Source organism: Acipenser ruthenus, chromosome 24 (assembly GCF_902713425.1).
Source record: "Acipenser ruthenus chromosome 24, fAciRut3.2 maternal haplotype, whole genome shotgun sequence".
Lineage (NCBI taxonomy): Eukaryota > Metazoa > Chordata > Actinopteri > Acipenseriformes > Acipenseridae > Acipenser > Acipenser ruthenus.
The window spans coordinates 11,694,879-11,711,939 of record NC_081212.1 but is presented as its reverse complement, the minus strand read 5'-3'; the positions used below and the strand labels follow the sequence as shown (position 1 = coordinate 11,711,939).

Sequence of the window (17,061 nt, the reverse complement as noted above, 5' to 3'; positions counted from 1 at the left end):
TGGAGTGCTGACTCACACCGGCTCTACATATCGTCTCACACTGTGAACCCTGGAGTGCTGACTCACACCGGCTCTACAGAGCGTCTCACACTGTGAACCCTAGATTGCTGACTCACACCGGCTCTACAGAGCGTCTCACACGTTGAACCCTGCTGCCGCAGTGCTGACTCACACCGGCTCTACAGAGCGTCTCACACTGTGAACCCTGGAGTGCTGACTCACACCGGCTCTACAGAGCGTCTCACACTGTGAACCCTGGAGTGCTGACTCACACCGGCTCTACAGAGCGTCTCACACTGTGAACTCTGGAGTGCTGACTCACACCGGCTCTACATAGTGTCTCACACTGTGAACCCTGGAGTGCTGACTCACACCGGCTCTACAGAGCATCTCACACTGTGAACCCTGGAGTGCTGACTCACACCGGCTCTACAGAGCGTCTCACACGTTGAACCCTGGAGTGCTGACTCACACCGGCTCTACATAGTGTCTCACACTGTGAACCCTGGAGTGCTGACTCACACCGGCTCTACAGAGCGTCTCACACTGTGAACCCTGGAGTGCTGACTCACACCGGCTCTACAGAGCGTCTCACACTGTGAATCCTGGAGTGCTGACTCACACCGGCTCTACAGAGCGTCTCACACTGTGAATCCTGGAGTGCTGACTCACACCGGCTCTACAGAGCGTCTCACACTGTGAACCCTGGAGTGCTGACTCACACCGGCTCTACAGAGTGTCTCACACTGTGAACCCTGCTGCCGGAGTGCTGACTCACACCGGCTCTACAGAGCATCTCACACGTTGAACCCTGCTGCCGCAGTGCTGACACACCGGCTCTACAGAGCGTCTCACACTGTGAACCCTAGAGTGCTGACTCACACCGGCTCTACAGAGCGTCTCACACTGTGAACCCTGGAGTGCTGACTCACACCGGCTCTACAGCGCGTCTCACTCTGTGAACCCTGGAGTGCTGACTCACACCGGCTCTACAGCGCGTCTCACTCTGTGAACCCTGGAGTGCTGACTCACACCGGCTCTACAGAGCGCCTCACACCGGTCTTAAGAGGCCTCACGGGCTGCCTGTTTCAGTTTGGATTGATTTGAAAATGGTGTTGTTGACCCTTAATGGCCCTGCTCCAAGCGCCTCTCAGACATGCTGTTTGAATGCGTTCCAGCCCGTTCTCTATGCTCTTCTACTGCTGGACTACTGACCATCCCGAAACCTGGGCTCAAAACTGTGGGAGGCAGGGAGGGCGTTCAGGCACCGTGCTGCCTACTTATCCAATTCTCTGCTGGACTCAGCATCGGTGCCAATAATTAATTAAGATTAAAAGTCTATTTATTTGCCAAGGCATTTTATTACATTGTTTAACATAAGTACAGCGCTTTGAGGTGTTTCACGAAAGGCACTTTATGAATCTCTTTTGTACTGTATTGTCAGGGCTCTACGTTTAGATTTTTAACTACTGGCCCCTTGGGCCACTGAGCTTGTGTTTTTACTGGCCCGGATCAATTTTATCTGGCTCAATATATGTTATGTATATAATTTATGTCATTATGGCTTTTATTTTCACTGTGTTTCCAGCTGTGTAGGGTAACCGAAGATATCCCACGTCTCTCAAAAGAAAAAGAAAGTGGCTAAGCAAAGCCTTCAATATACGTTACTTCAGCCATTTAACATGCACACATTTCAAGCCCAGGTGTTAAATCAGGACAAAGAAAACAATGCAGAATCAATATGGTTCAGAATAATGGACACAAATTCAAAGGGCATAATAATAGGAGCATGCTATAGACCGCCAAATTCAGATGCTGAGCAAAATAATCTGTTGTACAATGACATTCGAAATGCGTGTAGAAAAGGAGAAGCCATACAAATGGGGGATTTCAACTTCCCCTGTATACAATGGGAGAACCCGGTGGGGTGCACGACGGACGAAATTGAAATGGTGGAAATGACAAATGACTGCTTCCTAACGCAATTTGTCAAGGCACCGACTAGAGGGGAGGCATGCCTTGACTTAGTCTTTTCAAATAATGAAGACAGAATAACTAAAACAGAGGTCAGAGAGCCATTGGCAAACTCAGACCACAACATGGTCTCATTTGAAATATTTTTTAAAACCCCAAAAGTAATGACTAAAGCTAAGGTTTACAATTTTAGAAAAGCAAACTATGAAGGTATGAAACAGAGACTAATAGAAGTAGATTGGAGTAAAATAGAGAAAACATCCACAGAAAAAGGATGGCTGTTTTTTAAAAATGTAGTACTAGAGGCACAAAACAATTACATCCCAAAAGTAGACAAACCTAAATCTAAAACAAAATGGCCAAAATGGTTTAATAGATCAATTAAAAAAAATATTCAGCGAAAAAAGGCACTTTACAGAGCGTTTAAAAGTGACCAAAAACAAAGCACACAGAAAGAGTACTTGGAACTGCAAACACAAGTCAAAAAGGAAGTTAGAAAGGCCAAGAGAGAGATAGAAATCAATATTGCTCAGGGGGCTAAAACCAATTCCAAAATGTTTTTCCAATATTATAACAGCAAGAGAACATTCAAAGAGGAGGTTAAATGTCTAAGAGACACAAATGGCAAAATCATAGATGAAGAAAAAAAATAGCAAATATATTAAATGATTACTTTTCACAGGTTTTTACAAAGGAGGACACGGACAACATGCCCCACATGTCGACCTGTTCCTATCCAATTTGAAATAACTTTATGTCACATAGACGGCCGGAGTGGGTGGCGTCAGACCAGAAGCAGGAAATAAACAGACAGAGAGGTGTGGTTTGGTGGAGCTGAGCGAATGGTTTCACTCAGCATTTAATAAACAGCACAGAAAATAAAAGGTTTTAACACAAAACACGGGACACGGCACTTACGTCAAAATAAACAGATAAACAAAACGAACAGACACTGACACACAGGGACGAACACTAAACAAACACGTACCACGTAGCAATTGCTTCTCTATAGATTATCTCCTCACTCTCTCCCGTTCCTTCGCCCTGAACACACAACCCTGAGTGAATGAAAATGTGTCTATATATACTGTTGTGCTGGGATTCAATTACTAATTAATTATTCACTTGAATCCCAGCACGTGAATTAATTCTGTGCAACCCCGTGCTCACATATTACATTTAACCAGCACGTGAAGTGATTTGTGCCCTCCTCGTGCCTAAATACAAATCTACACTTTTTAAATACACGTGAAACACAGACCCGTTTATATCCCGTGTACCAATGACTATACACCAACATTAACACACGCACGCAACATACAACACATAATATACACATAGGGGCGGGGCACATTGCCACACTTTAGCATAACAGAGGCAGAAGTGTTAAAGGGACTAGGAGCTCTTACAATAAACAAATCCCCTGGGCCAGATGAGATCCTCCCAATAGTACTCAAAGAAATTAAAGAAGTTATTTACAAACCGCTAACCAAGATCATGCAACAGTCTCTTGACACAGGGGTTGTACCGACAGACTGGAAAATAGCAAACGTAATACCAATCCACAAAAAGGGAGACAAAACCGAACCTGGTAACTACAGACCAGTAAGCCTGACTTCTATTATATGTAAACTTATGGAAACTATAATAGGATCCAAAATGGAAAATTACCTATATGGTAACAATATCCTGGGAGACAGCCAGCATGGTTTTAGGAAAGGGAGATCATGTCTAACTAACCTACTTGACTTTTTTGAGGATGCAACATTGACAATGGATAACTGCAAAGCATACGACATGGTCTATTTAGATTTCCAGAAAGCTTTTGACAAAGTCCCGCATAAAAGATTAATTCTCAAACTGAACGCAGTAGGGATTCAAGGAAATGCATGCACATGGATTAGGGAGTGGTTAACAGGTAGAAAACAGAAAGTACTGATTAGAGGATAAACCTCAAAATGGAGTGAGGTAACCAGTGGTGTACCACAGGGATCAGTATTAGGTCCTCTGCTATTCCTAATCTACATTAATGATTTAGATTCTGGTGTAGTAAGCAAACTCGTTAAATTTGCAGACGACACAAAAATAGGAGGAGTGGCAAACACTGTTGAAGCTGCAAAGGTCATTCAAAATGATCTAGACAGCATTCAGAATTGGGCAGACACATGGCAAATTACATTTAATAGAGAAAAGTGTAAAGTATTGCATGCGGGCAATAAAAATGTGCATTATAAATATCATATGGGAGATAGTGAAATTGAAGAAAGGAACTATGAAAAAGACCTAGGAGTTTATGTTGACTCAGAAATGTCTTCATCTAGACAATGTGGGGAAGCTATAAAAAAGGCTAACAAGATGCTCAGATATATTGTGAGAAGTGTTGAATTTAAATCAAGGGAAGTAATGTTAAAACTCTACAATGCATTAGTAAGACCTCACCTAGAACATTGTGTTCAGTTCTGGTCACCTTGTTACAAAAAGGATATTGCTGCTCTAGAAAGAGTGCAAAGAAGAGCAACCAGAATTATCCCAGGTTTAAAAATCATGTCGTATGCAGACAGGCTAAAAGAATTGAATCTATTCAGTCTTGAACAATGAAGACTACACGGCGATCTGATTCAAACATTAAAAATCCTAAAAGGTATAGACAATGTCAACCTGGGGGACTTCTTTGACTTGAAAAAAGAAAAAAGGACCAGGGGTCATAAATGGAGATTAGATAAAGGGGCATTCAGAACAGAAAATAGGAGGCACTTTTTTACACAGAGAATTGTGAGGGTCTGGAACCAACTCCCCAGTAATGTTGTTGAAGCTGACACCCTGGGATCCTTCAAGAAGCTGCTTGATGAGATTCTGGGATCAATAAGCTACTAACAACCAAACGAGCAAAATGGGCTGAATGGCCTCCTCTCGTTTGTAAACTTTCTTATGTTCTTATGTTCTTATGTTCATTTTTTCACAAGCAAACCCACAAGCAAGCTGTTACCATATGGTCACAGCAACGCGAAAACTTAATTATAATAATCCTAATTAGGGATGGGTCAGTGTAGTCAAATACAGATTACACGAAAATAAAAAATAAAAATATTCAAATAGCATATTACATATTCAAGTACACCAAAATATGTTTACTGAAATAAAACAAATGCTATAGCAAATGCTAAAAGAAGGACGTCATACTTGGGAAACATCAAAATCAGAAAGGTAATTTAACGTTATGATGAATATTAAAGACATACTAAATGTGAAGCAGAACAACGCAGTGGCTAATAAGAAAAAGCAAGATACTTGGGAGTTGGTTATTTTTTTAACTCTGGACTGCAGTTCTCAATGTAAAACATCTACTGTTGACACTTTGTGAATGGATAGTAACATCAACATTTTCACTGACCATTAAAAGTACTGTACAAGTATTTGCACTATTCAGATTATTTTATAAATGTTATTATTTGTTAGAATTAAACAGATGTAGAATATTTAGGTTGTTATGATAGGTGTTATGTTTTGTAAAACCTAGGAATTCTGTAAAAACTGAGAATTAAGGGCCTTGTGCATACCATACTGAAGTGTCATACTAACACTGCCATTGAAGTGCTATGAAGAGAGGACCATGGTTAATACCAACATAAGGAACGTTACCACAGGACAAAGGCTTGATCCTGGTATACCTGGGCTACAGCTGCTGACGCCACCTCCAGAGCTGCATAGAGCCGCGGGCGATCCCGGGACATTTCTGAAACACAGAGAGAAGAGAGAGCACACAGGTGAGCCCACTTTTTAAAAACGTTTTAAAGCTCGATATATAAATCCTATAAACAAAAACAGAATTTAATAAATATCAAAGACACAGAGAAAAAAAAAACCTTTTCAAAAAGTAATATATAATTGATTTTCTTCACTGAGTTCAGAAAGGGCATTGTTAATGCACCATTTTATTTTAAAACTTTCTAAGTCACCAGTCATTTTATAAAACCAGCACCTTTAAAATACACAACGCTTTGTCAATGCCCAGCCCCCCTCTCTTTGCCTTGTGGGATTTTAAAATAGCAAGTTTGGTTTGGCCCACAAATAAAATTAGCCAAACATACGGCAAAAATAAAATCCTCTTTTGTAAAAACAAAATGCAAAGCAGCGAGTATGTTCCCTAATAAATCAAAAACGAGAATAAGCCTTGAACAGTCGCAAAATCCATGGTAAACAGTGTCTCTTTCAATACATAAAGGGAACTGCTCTACTATTATTATTATTATTATTATTATTATTTATTTCTTAGCAGACGCCCTTATCCAGGGCGACTTACAATCGCACTATTGTAAGATCTGTTTTGCTCAGATTTATTCTTAAAAGAATCCTCTACTGTAGATCTCCCAAGCGTTTTGGGATAGGTGGCTTATACAGTGAGTGATCTCCAAACAGGGGAGACAGACTCAGAGACATACAGGTGTGCTCTCCAGCTAGCGTCAGCCCGATCTGTCAGCTGTTTAAACTCACATACACACCATACAGTTGTTTTTTCTCTAAAGGTTTAAAACATACATTTCCCAAACCCTTAAAAGTCAGCAGCGTCCCTGTCTCTTCCCTCTCCTCGCAGACCGAGGGAGTCACTACCAGAGAAGGTACATCGGCTGTCCCTCAGGCAATTGCTGCTTCACTAAAAAATGAGTTAAACAATGTAGGTCGGCCAGGGTGTCTTCAGCTCACCGCGCACCAGCGACCCCTGTAGACCTGCGGGCTTGCCTGTAAGCTGCCCAGAGCTGCGTTGTCCTCCAGGCACAAAACAAGTTATCATAAAAGGAAGACAAATAAAAAAAAAACTAAGTCTACTACTATCAAGGAAAAACAGGTGGCAATCGAAACCCAGCCTCCCTACTGTACGGAGGATGGAAAAAGCAAAGTGTCTCCAGCTCACACTGTCTGGAGAATAAAGCAGTTTCTGAGCTGTTGCTCTGCTAACCAGGTTAATCAGCCCCCACTCCCCTTCAGCCAGTGAAAACCACCCCACAAGAAGTCAACGATACATTTCTGAATCACTTCTATTTCTTGTATGGAGCTTGGCTGAGCTCCCAGCCCTGGAGAAAATAAAATAGCCACCCCAGCACTAACGTTAGAACCATGGCTTAAACAAAATGTCCCCCTCCCAATCTCTAACCCAGTCATTTTGATTCTCAAAATCTGTGCGTGTTTCCTGTAAGAATATTACACTAGCCCGCTTCGGTTCAATGAATTCAAAAAGTAAAGATCTTTTCTTTATATCTCTACAACCATTCACGTTGAGACATCCTATTTGAAAAAGTACCACGGAGGCTAAAAAGATGTTAAAACAAAACAGGCTAAAAAAAGCGGTTGAAAAAAAATATATATATATGAAAAAACGTAGCCATATTAAAGGCTAGTCTTCTTCACACGCTGCCGTAACAGACATCTACAGCACTAACAAACTTATTCAAACAACTGTTGACTTTCTTAGTAATATATTACTAGAAAACAGGAATAGTTCTAAATCAGGGAAGTATGACTCCACTTCTATCTTCCTTTTATTAAAAGTGCAGTCTAAAAAATCACTGATTTATTTCCATCAATTAATATTCAATATCATTGGTTGCAGGCGCTCCTCCCTCAGGCTGGGGCTGCACGTCAGCAGTGATAGGCTGAGACCCAGCGCCACTGCTCGCCCCCTCCGAACCACCACAGTGATAGGCTGAGACCCGGCGCCGCTGCTCGCCCCCTCCCTGAACGGGGAACCACCACAGTGATAGGCTGAGACCCGGCGCCACTGCTCACCCCCTCCCTGAACGGGGAACCACAACAGTGATAGGCTGAGACCCGGAGCCGCTGCTCGCCCCCTCCCTGAACGGGGAACCACCACAGGGACAGATTGAGATCCGGCTCCCACCTTCTACAGATACTGTGTTATCAGCGATACATTTAAAACCATGCGTACACGTTAGAGACCCAAAACAGAAAACATTTTTACAGAGCTTTTACTCACAGGCCCTCCTCACACACCACCACTCTAGTCCCTCCTGCTACCCATAATCCTTTGTGTGAGAGAGAGGAGAGAGAGAGAGGGAGCGAGAGAGCGAGAGAGGGAGCGATTGAGAGAGAGAGAGAGAGCACGAGCACAGACAGGTGAACCCAGCTTTGCACAAGCCAGCCCCCAAAAGGGAGGCTCTTCCAGTCCATGCTTGAGATTTAATTGAACTGTACCGAGTTCATTACTTCATGAGTACCTATTAATCATGGAGTCCAACTCCTGGGGCTGAAGATGGAATGGCTAGAGTCCTTTTTTGGAGCAGATACAAAGGCAAAGGCGAGTTTGAGGAATACAATAATTGCAACAGTATAAAACTAGCAAGAATCCACTTACTGTCAAGAAGGTATGCATTATGATATTATTACATCTGCGTGACAAACTATGAAAATCTTCCTGTGGACAGCAGTCTGCATCATAAACCACCAAACTGCCAGTCTCTGTTTGAGAGAGCCTTGGACTGAATGGCAGGTAGGGGGGCTGGGTCAGGATTAAACTGAATGGCAGGCGGGGGGGGGGGGGGGTTGGGTCAGGATTAAACTGAATGGCAGGCAGGGGGGGTTGGGTCAGGATTAAACTGAATGGCAGGCAGGAGGGGTTTGGTTCAGGATTAAATTGTATTGAGTGTTGAGAAAACAAATATGTGTGTTCTGTTAAACTTCTTTAACTTCTGTTAAAAAAAGTTACTGCTTGGATTACAATTGTGTTCATAATAAAAATTGTTTACAGTTTATTATACTGTAAACTGAAAACGTTCCCTGAAATAGAAATGTATCCATTACCGAATGGGATATATCTCTTATAGCCCGAATTACCTGAGCACTTCTATCAAAGCTGCTCCTTTAAGAGCCCTGTATGCGTCAGCGTCGTCTCCGCCCACAGGAGATATCAGCCACTGCCGCGTAGGGATCGGCGCCATTTTCTCTTCAGGCCAGCTGTGCTGGAGTGACTTAAAGAGTAGCGGGGTTCCAAAAAAACAGTTGGGGATGTGCAAGGCTACATTTTTCTTACTCTTTAAAGTGGAACACAATGAAAAGTATGTTAAAAGGGCAGAGTGTAGGGGCTCCCGAGTGGCGCATCCAGTAAAGGCGCTCCGCGTGGAGTGCAGGATCTGCCCTATAGTCTGGACGTCATGAGTTTGAGTCCAAGCTATTCCTTTGCTGACCAAGGACGGGAGCTTCCAGAGCTGCGTTGTCCTCCGACGCTGTAGCTCTTGGGTGGCTACATGGTGAGTCCGCAGTGTGAAAAAAAAGTGGTTGGCTGACGGCACACGCTTCGGAGGACAGCGTGTGTTCGTCTTCGCCCTCCTGACTCAGCGCAGGGGTGGTAGCGGTGAGCTGAGCCTAAAAATAATTGACCATTTCCAAATTGGGAGAAAATAATAAAAAATAATTGGCAACGACTAAATTAAAAAAAAAAAAAAAAAAGGCAGAGTGGCTGCCTTTAACACTCTGGTCCCAGAACCAGGGTTCTGTTGATCTACGACCTTCAGTCGGTAGAACCTGGTAAAAGCATGATGCGTGGCCCATACTGCAGCGCTGCAAATGTCTGTGACAGATGCGCCCTGGAATAATGCCCAGGAGGTTGCAAGGCCCTTTTGTGGGGGCAGGTTGGCTAGATCGTATGCAATCCTGACCGTGTCTGCAATCCACTTCGACAGCCGCTGTTTAGACAGGGCTTATCTGTGGAACTTAGACCCGAAGCAAACAAATAATTGCTCTGACTGCCGCCAACCCTGTGTGCGGTCAACATAATACACCAGTGCCCTAACTGGACAGAGCTTATGGAGCTTTCTCTCCCTGTCAGACTGGAAAGGAGGTGGATGGAAGGCCTCCAGTTCCACTGACTGGTTAATATGGAAAGCAGAAATCCTTTTAGGGATAAAAGCAGGATTATTGCGAAGAGTAACCTTAGTTTTGGCCTCCGCAAAATAACAAATAGGCGCCCGGCCAGACTACAGGGGTCACTGGTGCGAGGTGAGCCGCAGACACCCTGGTCAACCTAATTCAACACCCTTGTTTATAGCTTCCCCACATTGTCTAGGTGAATTCATTTCTGAGTCAACATAAACTCCTTGGTCTTTTTCATAGATTCCTTCTTCAATTTCAGTATCTCCCATATGATATTTATAATGCACATTTTTATTGCCTGCGTGCAGTACTTTACACTTTTCTCTATTAAATGTAATTTGCCATGTGTCTGCCCAGTTCTGAATGCTGTCTAGATCATTTTGAATGACCTTTGCTGCTGCAACAGTGTTTGCCACTCCTCCTATTTTTGTGTTCTCTGCAAATTTAACAAGTTTGCTTACTATACCAGAATCTAAGTCATTAATGTAGATTAGGAATAGAAGAGGACCTAATTTTTTTCTTCATCTATGATTTTGCCATTTGTGTCTCTTAGACATTTAGAATGTTCTCTTGCTGTTAGAATATTGGAAAAACATTTTGGAATTAGTTTTAGCCCCCTTAGCAATATTGATTTCTATCTCTCTCTTGGCCTTTCTAACTTCCTTTTTGACTTGTGTTTGCAGTTCCAAGTACTCTTTCTGTGTACTTTGTTTTTGGTCCCTTTTAAATGCTCTGTAAAGTGCCTTTTTTCGCTGAATATCTTTTTCAATTGATCTATTAAACCATTTTGGCCATTTTGTTTTAGATTTAGATTTGTCTACTTTTGGGATGTAATTGTTTTGCGCATCTAAGTACTACATTTTTAAAAAACAGCCATCCTTTTTCTGTGGATGTTTTCTCTATTTTACTCCAATCTACTTCTGTTAAGTGTCTAACAGAAGTAGATTGAACAGATTAGGCTGTATACAGCACTATGAACTTTGAATTTTCAATTCATTCATACAAAGTTACTGTAAGTATGACGATCAAACAGATCACCAGGATCCACAGCATGCACATGTAAAGGTTGGTTCATACTTCATACTTCATACTTCATTTCTGGTCGGAGTCGAGGGATTTCATCATGGAGCAAGACTTCGAGGAACTTTTAATAGAAGAAGTTTGTAAACATCCACATATAACCCCTCACTTAAAGAATATAGAGATGCCCAAATAATAGAAACAGCGTGGGTGTGTATTATTCAGAAAAAAATAGAAAAGGACAGGAGAGCAAAGCCTGTGGCCCCACTTTGCTGAGAATTACCAGTTGCTCTGTGCAGTGTGACTGCAACTGTGCATTGAAGCAATGGTCCCAATCTGTTTAACTGATCGTCAAACCTTTCACCTGTCATTCTAAAATACCTCTCACTGTCACATACTCACATCTCTCTCATTAATGCATAAAATTCTCCCTTTCGGATTCTCTGGTGGTTGAGAGGACAGATGTACCAACAACGTTGCTTTTGATATTTTTTAAAGCTGTGCAACTTCACTATCTGCTATATGAAGGATGCATCGTGTCGCAGCCTTTTTGACTGTGCAGCTGTCGTTCATACTTTAAATATAGACTGCATTCGCGGAATTGGAAAAATTAACATCTTAGGAGATGTGCTGAGTTAATTTTTCCAATTCCGCGAATGCAGTCTATATTTAAAGTATGAACGACAGCTGCACAGTCAAAAAGGCTGCGACATGATGCATCCTTCATATAGCAGATAGTGAAGCTGCACAGCTTTTATAGCTGTCTGCACCTGACATATCGCATTCATCTGCGACAGACATATGAACCAACCCTAAGTGTGGCTTACAGCTACAGCCAAAAATGTTTTGCATCACCCTATAGAATTGTATCTAATTTTGCTTCATAAAGTCAAATGAAACCTGCTGAATAATGTTAAGTTAACATATTGAATTCCACACCGCTTTGTAGTTTTCCATACTTAACAAAAAACAATTACAACATTTGACATTTCGAAATCCAACACGTCTTAATATTACTATTATGGCTTCCAGTAGACACTTGTGATGTCATTTTGTAGTGTCTTTGATTACATGATGTCCTATAAAATATCTTAATTATGTTAATATACACTGCTGTGCAAAAGTCTTAGACATGTTGCATTTTTCTACTCTGATGCATCAACAGTCCAAAGTACCTTTGACCATTGTTCCATAGTCCAATTTCTGTGTTCTTGTGCATATTTTAGCCTTTCAGTCTTGTTCCCCTTTCTTAACAGAGGTATTCTTACTGCAACACATCCTTTAAGTCCTGCTTTCAAGAGTGACCTTCATACTGTTGATTTGATGGACAACGACACTTGTGCCTTCTGTCAATTCTGTTGTCAATTCAACGCTTGTCTTCTTTCTATTCCTTAAGGATATTATCTTCAAGTATTGCTCATCCTTGTTAGGCAGCTTTTTGGGTCTTCCAGTCCTGGGTTTGTCAATTACAGATGATGTTTCTCTGTACTTGTTGATTATGCTTCGGTACCACACCTTGAAAATCGAGTGATGCGAGCTATTTCACTCAATGTTTTTCCTTCTTTACGCAAGCCGTTGTTATAATAGTAGAAAACACTAGTGGAGGCTTTGAGTAAATTTTTGATGCTCATAAGGCATCAAAGTAGAAAAATGCAACATGTCTAAGACTTTTGCACAGCAGTGTCTGTATTTTTTAAATTATGTCTCAATCTTAAAATTCTGGGGTGATGCAAAACCTTTAGCCATAGCTGTATAGTCTAGTCCTACCAGGTTTCATAACAACTGGCTTTACAGTTCTCTACATATCATTATTATACATACAACCAACACAAGCATACAGTATGTAGACACAACGGATGACCAACGGATGCTCTCAATAACTTGTGCTAAATAATGTCCTTACCAAGGTTCATCACAACTGGATAAGGAGTTCTCTGAATATATACTGCATGTGACATACATAGAGACAGACGGGTCGATGTCTCCACATATCTCAAGATAGTGACACTATCCTCCCATAGCTAGGAAGCAGGTTCTTTAGAACGATGTAGAAATGGAACTGTGACAAACGTATGAATGGAGAGACACCCCCATTGTATCCCTGCTGGCCTGAGATTTCTATCTTCCACATGTGGTATTTTTATTCATAGTTTTATTTGGAATATGACTACTCAGCATATCCATATTAGTCACTTAAACTCCAATGTGCTCCTCAGCTGAACCCATGACTGCTTGCACAGTTCCTACCTTTTAAAATGTCCCTGGCAGACTTGTCTTGCCCAAAGCTGATTTTATTACCCGAAGCTACCAGTGCCTTCAGCTCCTCAGCCCGGGAGACGTACTGCTTCACCTGGACACAGCAGGAAAGAGCCGCCCATCAGAACGGAAGGGTGTGCTTCTGTGTGAAATGAACCTAACAAATGACTCATTTGTAAATAAACTTACACATTCGGTTAAAATTTGCATTTGCAAATATTTTGTTTAAATGTGAATTATTAATTCTAGTACCCGCCACAGACATATGTAATGAGGGCTAGATCAAGCAAGGTGTCTACATTACTGTAGTAAGCACAATAACCCTCTTGTGCACATAAGTGTATTAAACTTTATCAAAGTGAAAGATCACTAGAAGGCTCTGGCCTTTACTGAAGTTACACGTATCTAAAATTGATTAATGAAAGAGATTAAGGTGTTGTAAAGGTGGAGAGAATTACAAATATACAAGTATTCAAACTGAGAGCTTTTTTAACCTAGCAAGGTGCCAAAAACTGAAAATGTGAGCCCTACTAACGGATGGAAGATTTGTGGAATGACTTCATGGCTAGAATCCCTTTAACATGTTTGTATTCTGTGTGTTCATGTTAATGATACAGGCAGTGTTTGTGTGCTGTGTGTTCATGTTAATGATACAGGCAGTGTTTGTGTGCTGTGTGTTCATGTTAATGATACAGGCAGTGTTTGTGTGCTGTGTGTTCATGTTAATGATACAGGCAGTGTTTTGTTCACACACTGTTTGTGTCCTGTGTGTTCATGTCCTGAGAGCAGCAGGGGGACGTTTATATTTTGTAACGTAGAGAAATGCCCTGCGGCTGAACATTCATGTTGAAAACTCTCCAAGTCTCTCCTGTTGCTACTGACCTTTGACCTGAGTGCTTCTTTCCGCTGGGCGTCTGCTTCATCTGGCGGATTGAGAAGACATTGAGAAAGAATGACAATGAAATGACATTTTAAACAACTGAGCACAAGCAACACCACCTCTCCAATTCAACCAGCTGAACACAAGCAACACCACCTCTCCAATTAAACCACCTGAACACAAGCACCACCACCTCTCCAATTCAACCAGCTGAACACAAACACCACCTCTCCAATTCAACCAGCTGAACACAAGCAACACCACCTCTCCAATTCAACCAGCTAAACACAAACACCACCTCTCCAATTCAACCACCTGAACACAAGCACCACCACCTCTCCAATTCAACCAGCTGAACACAAACACCACCTCTCCAATTCAACCAGCTGAACACAAACACCACCTCTCCAATTCAACCAGCTGAACACAAGCAACACCACCTCTCCAATTCAACCAGCTGAACACAAACACCACCTCTCCAATTCAACCACCTGAACACAAGCAACACCACCTCTCCAATTCAACCAGCTGAACACAAGCAACACCACCTCTCCAATTCAACCAGCTGAACACAAGCACCACCTCTCCAATTCAACCAGCTGAACACAAACACCACCTCTCCAATTCAACCAGCTGAACACAAGCAACACCACCTCTCCAATTCAACCAGCTGAACACAAGCAACACCACCTCTCCAATTCAACCAGCTGAACACAAGCAACACCACCTCTCCAATTCAAACTGATTGGGACCAGGTGTGTAACAGCAACTAGTTTTTGTAATCAAATTATTACTGTCAAATTGTTAAGATATTCCTAATAAAAAATCACCAAAAACTAGTTACCTTTATATATATATAACTTAACTGTACTGTAAACACCAGAAATCAAATAATGGGGGTTATACTGTACTGAAACATTAGCAATACTAAAATAAGCTAAATAAAACCAATGACAAAGTTTTTGACTGCAACTTGTACTGAATGTGTATTTGTGTGTTTCTGCGCTTGCTGTGGTTGAGTGTTTAACCTGGCTGAGCTTGCTTGCAGTCTATGGTTGAGTGTTTCACCTAGCTGAGCTGTCAGAAAATATATATTGTTAAAACAGCAGCACATTTAGTAAGAAATACTTACGGTTATATACAGCATCAAGAATCACTTTTCAACACAACACTACTGAACACATTTAGTAGTGGCCTCTCAGTTACGAGTTTAATTGAAATGTTTAGGGAATGGCTAATTGAATAGGACATAATAAACAATTTCTAGCCCAAGTATGCTCACGCACTCTAGAGTATATTGCTTTTAGCATGTTTTTTTTTTTTTTTTACAGTAAAACTGTGTACAGACAGTTTTCAAACTATAAACCAGGAGCTGGTATTCACTGTGGAGCGTGTAGATCCCTCAGAGAGTCTTGCAAATTGTACATGTAAAACCAGGGCAATGGTAAGGGAGCAGCTCACAGTGGATGGCAGGGACGAAGTGCTCCAGTGCCCTGCAGTACAGAGAGAGGGCGCCAGATTGCTCCCCAGCCTCGTCTTTCTGCACAGCCTCCAACACCAGCGCTGTCTGAGAGAGGGAGAGAGACACAAATGCATTTTTATGCACCCAAGTACGAGGCACATTCTTCCCCAAAGTCTTCTGTAAGATTAAAGATAACATTAAACTCACAAATGAAAAAGCGCTGCAATGTTGTTGGGAGTGTTGGAGTAAACAACAGAACTTGCTGCTGAATATACAGCAGCCTGTCACAGCCTGAGAGACCATTTAGAAGCACTGCACTTCCACTGTACATGTGTTCCTGTATATATACTACGTATAGTAACGTTCATGGGTTTTTTCACAGTGTGAACTCGTAGGATATGTAGACACATTGGCTTGTGTTGCTGTATTCTAATGTAAAGTTATACTGCGAGGGCATTTTACACAACTCTTGGAATTCCCAGATATGATGTGGGCTATTTTATTGTTTCTTGGTTTTGTATGTTTTGTCTTTTGGGAAGCACTTTTTTACACAGTTATACATGTATGGTATGGCCTACCAGGTGAAGTAGTAGTAACTAAACCAAGGAACATTTAAAAATCTAAAAAAATTAGATCCCTTCAGTAGAGCCAAATGTGTGCTAGGAAGAGACGTGCCTTGATGGAATGAACAGCCTCTTCTTATTCCCAAACTTCATTCATACATTTAGAGTGCCCAATTATTTTAGCTCCCATTGTCTCTCCAATTTAGAATGTCCAATTCCGTTCCCTAACCACAGCAACTCCCCACACTGCTCTGGAGGACTGCAGGGTAATTATCAGTCCTATGACTCCCCCTGCACAGCACACAGCCAGGACGTGAACCTGCGCTCCACTGACTGTATGACTCACCCTGCACAGCACCCAGCCAGGATGTGAACCTGCGCTCCCCTGACTGTAGGACTCACCCTGCACAGCACACAGCCAGGACCCTCTCCTGCGCTCCCTTGACTGTAAGACTCACCCTGCACAGCACACAGCCAGGACCCTCTCCTGCGCTCCCTTGACTGTAAGACTCACCCTGCACACCACACAGCCAGGACGTGAACCTGCGCTCCCCTGACTGTATGACTTCCCCCTGCACAGCACATAGCCAGGGTTTGAACCTGCGCTCCCCTGACTGTATGACTCGCCCTGCACCCCACGAGGCTGCGCTTTTGCTAGGTGAGCCACTGATCTAGCACAGTCGCTATAGTATACCGGGATACCAAAGACAACCCCACTGCTTCTGATGCTGTTAAGTCACGTTATTGATTGCAATTGATTGTAAGAAATCAATGAATCTCATTTTCAATAGGATACTTCCAGCTCAGGGGAGGCAGTTTGAGAAATGGTTTGTGGCCATGCAGAAGAGGAGCAGTGTAACTCATCACAGTGAGAAAGTGTCTGAAGTGCCATCCGTTTTGAAGACCACAGATTACATTTTCATAAGCATGTAAGGGATGACAAATAGCTAGGCTTGCTCCTTTTCAACCACGGCCTTTAGAGCAATGTATTTTTTTTAGAGCCGACAGACACAAGTTCTGAATTG

The 17,061-nt window shown here is 42.1% G+C and overlaps 1 protein-coding gene across 6 annotated transcripts in view; it reads right to left on the bottom strand.

Annotated features, from left to right (window-relative positions):
* The window catches only part of LOC117398692 (serine/threonine-protein kinase ULK3), a 46,554-nt gene that overhangs the window by 15,547 nt on the left and 13,946 nt on the right, over positions 1 to 17,061 (bottom strand). For all 6 annotated transcript variants that reach the window (XR_009308407.1, XR_009308406.1, XR_009308405.1 and 3 more), the window contains exons 8-11: positions 15,473 to 15,578; positions 14,014 to 14,054; positions 13,123 to 13,225; positions 5,643 to 5,707 (exon numbers count right to left, since the gene is read on the bottom strand). Coding sequence is in view for 2 of the 6 variants with exons in the window: in XM_058998382.1 (XP_058854365.1) it covers positions 5,643 to 5,707; positions 13,123 to 13,225; positions 14,014 to 14,054; positions 15,473 to 15,578 (315 nt within the window). In the remaining 4 variants the exon portion in view is untranslated. The remainder of the gene's footprint in view (positions 1 to 5,642; positions 5,708 to 13,122; positions 13,226 to 14,013; positions 14,055 to 15,472; positions 15,579 to 17,061) is intronic.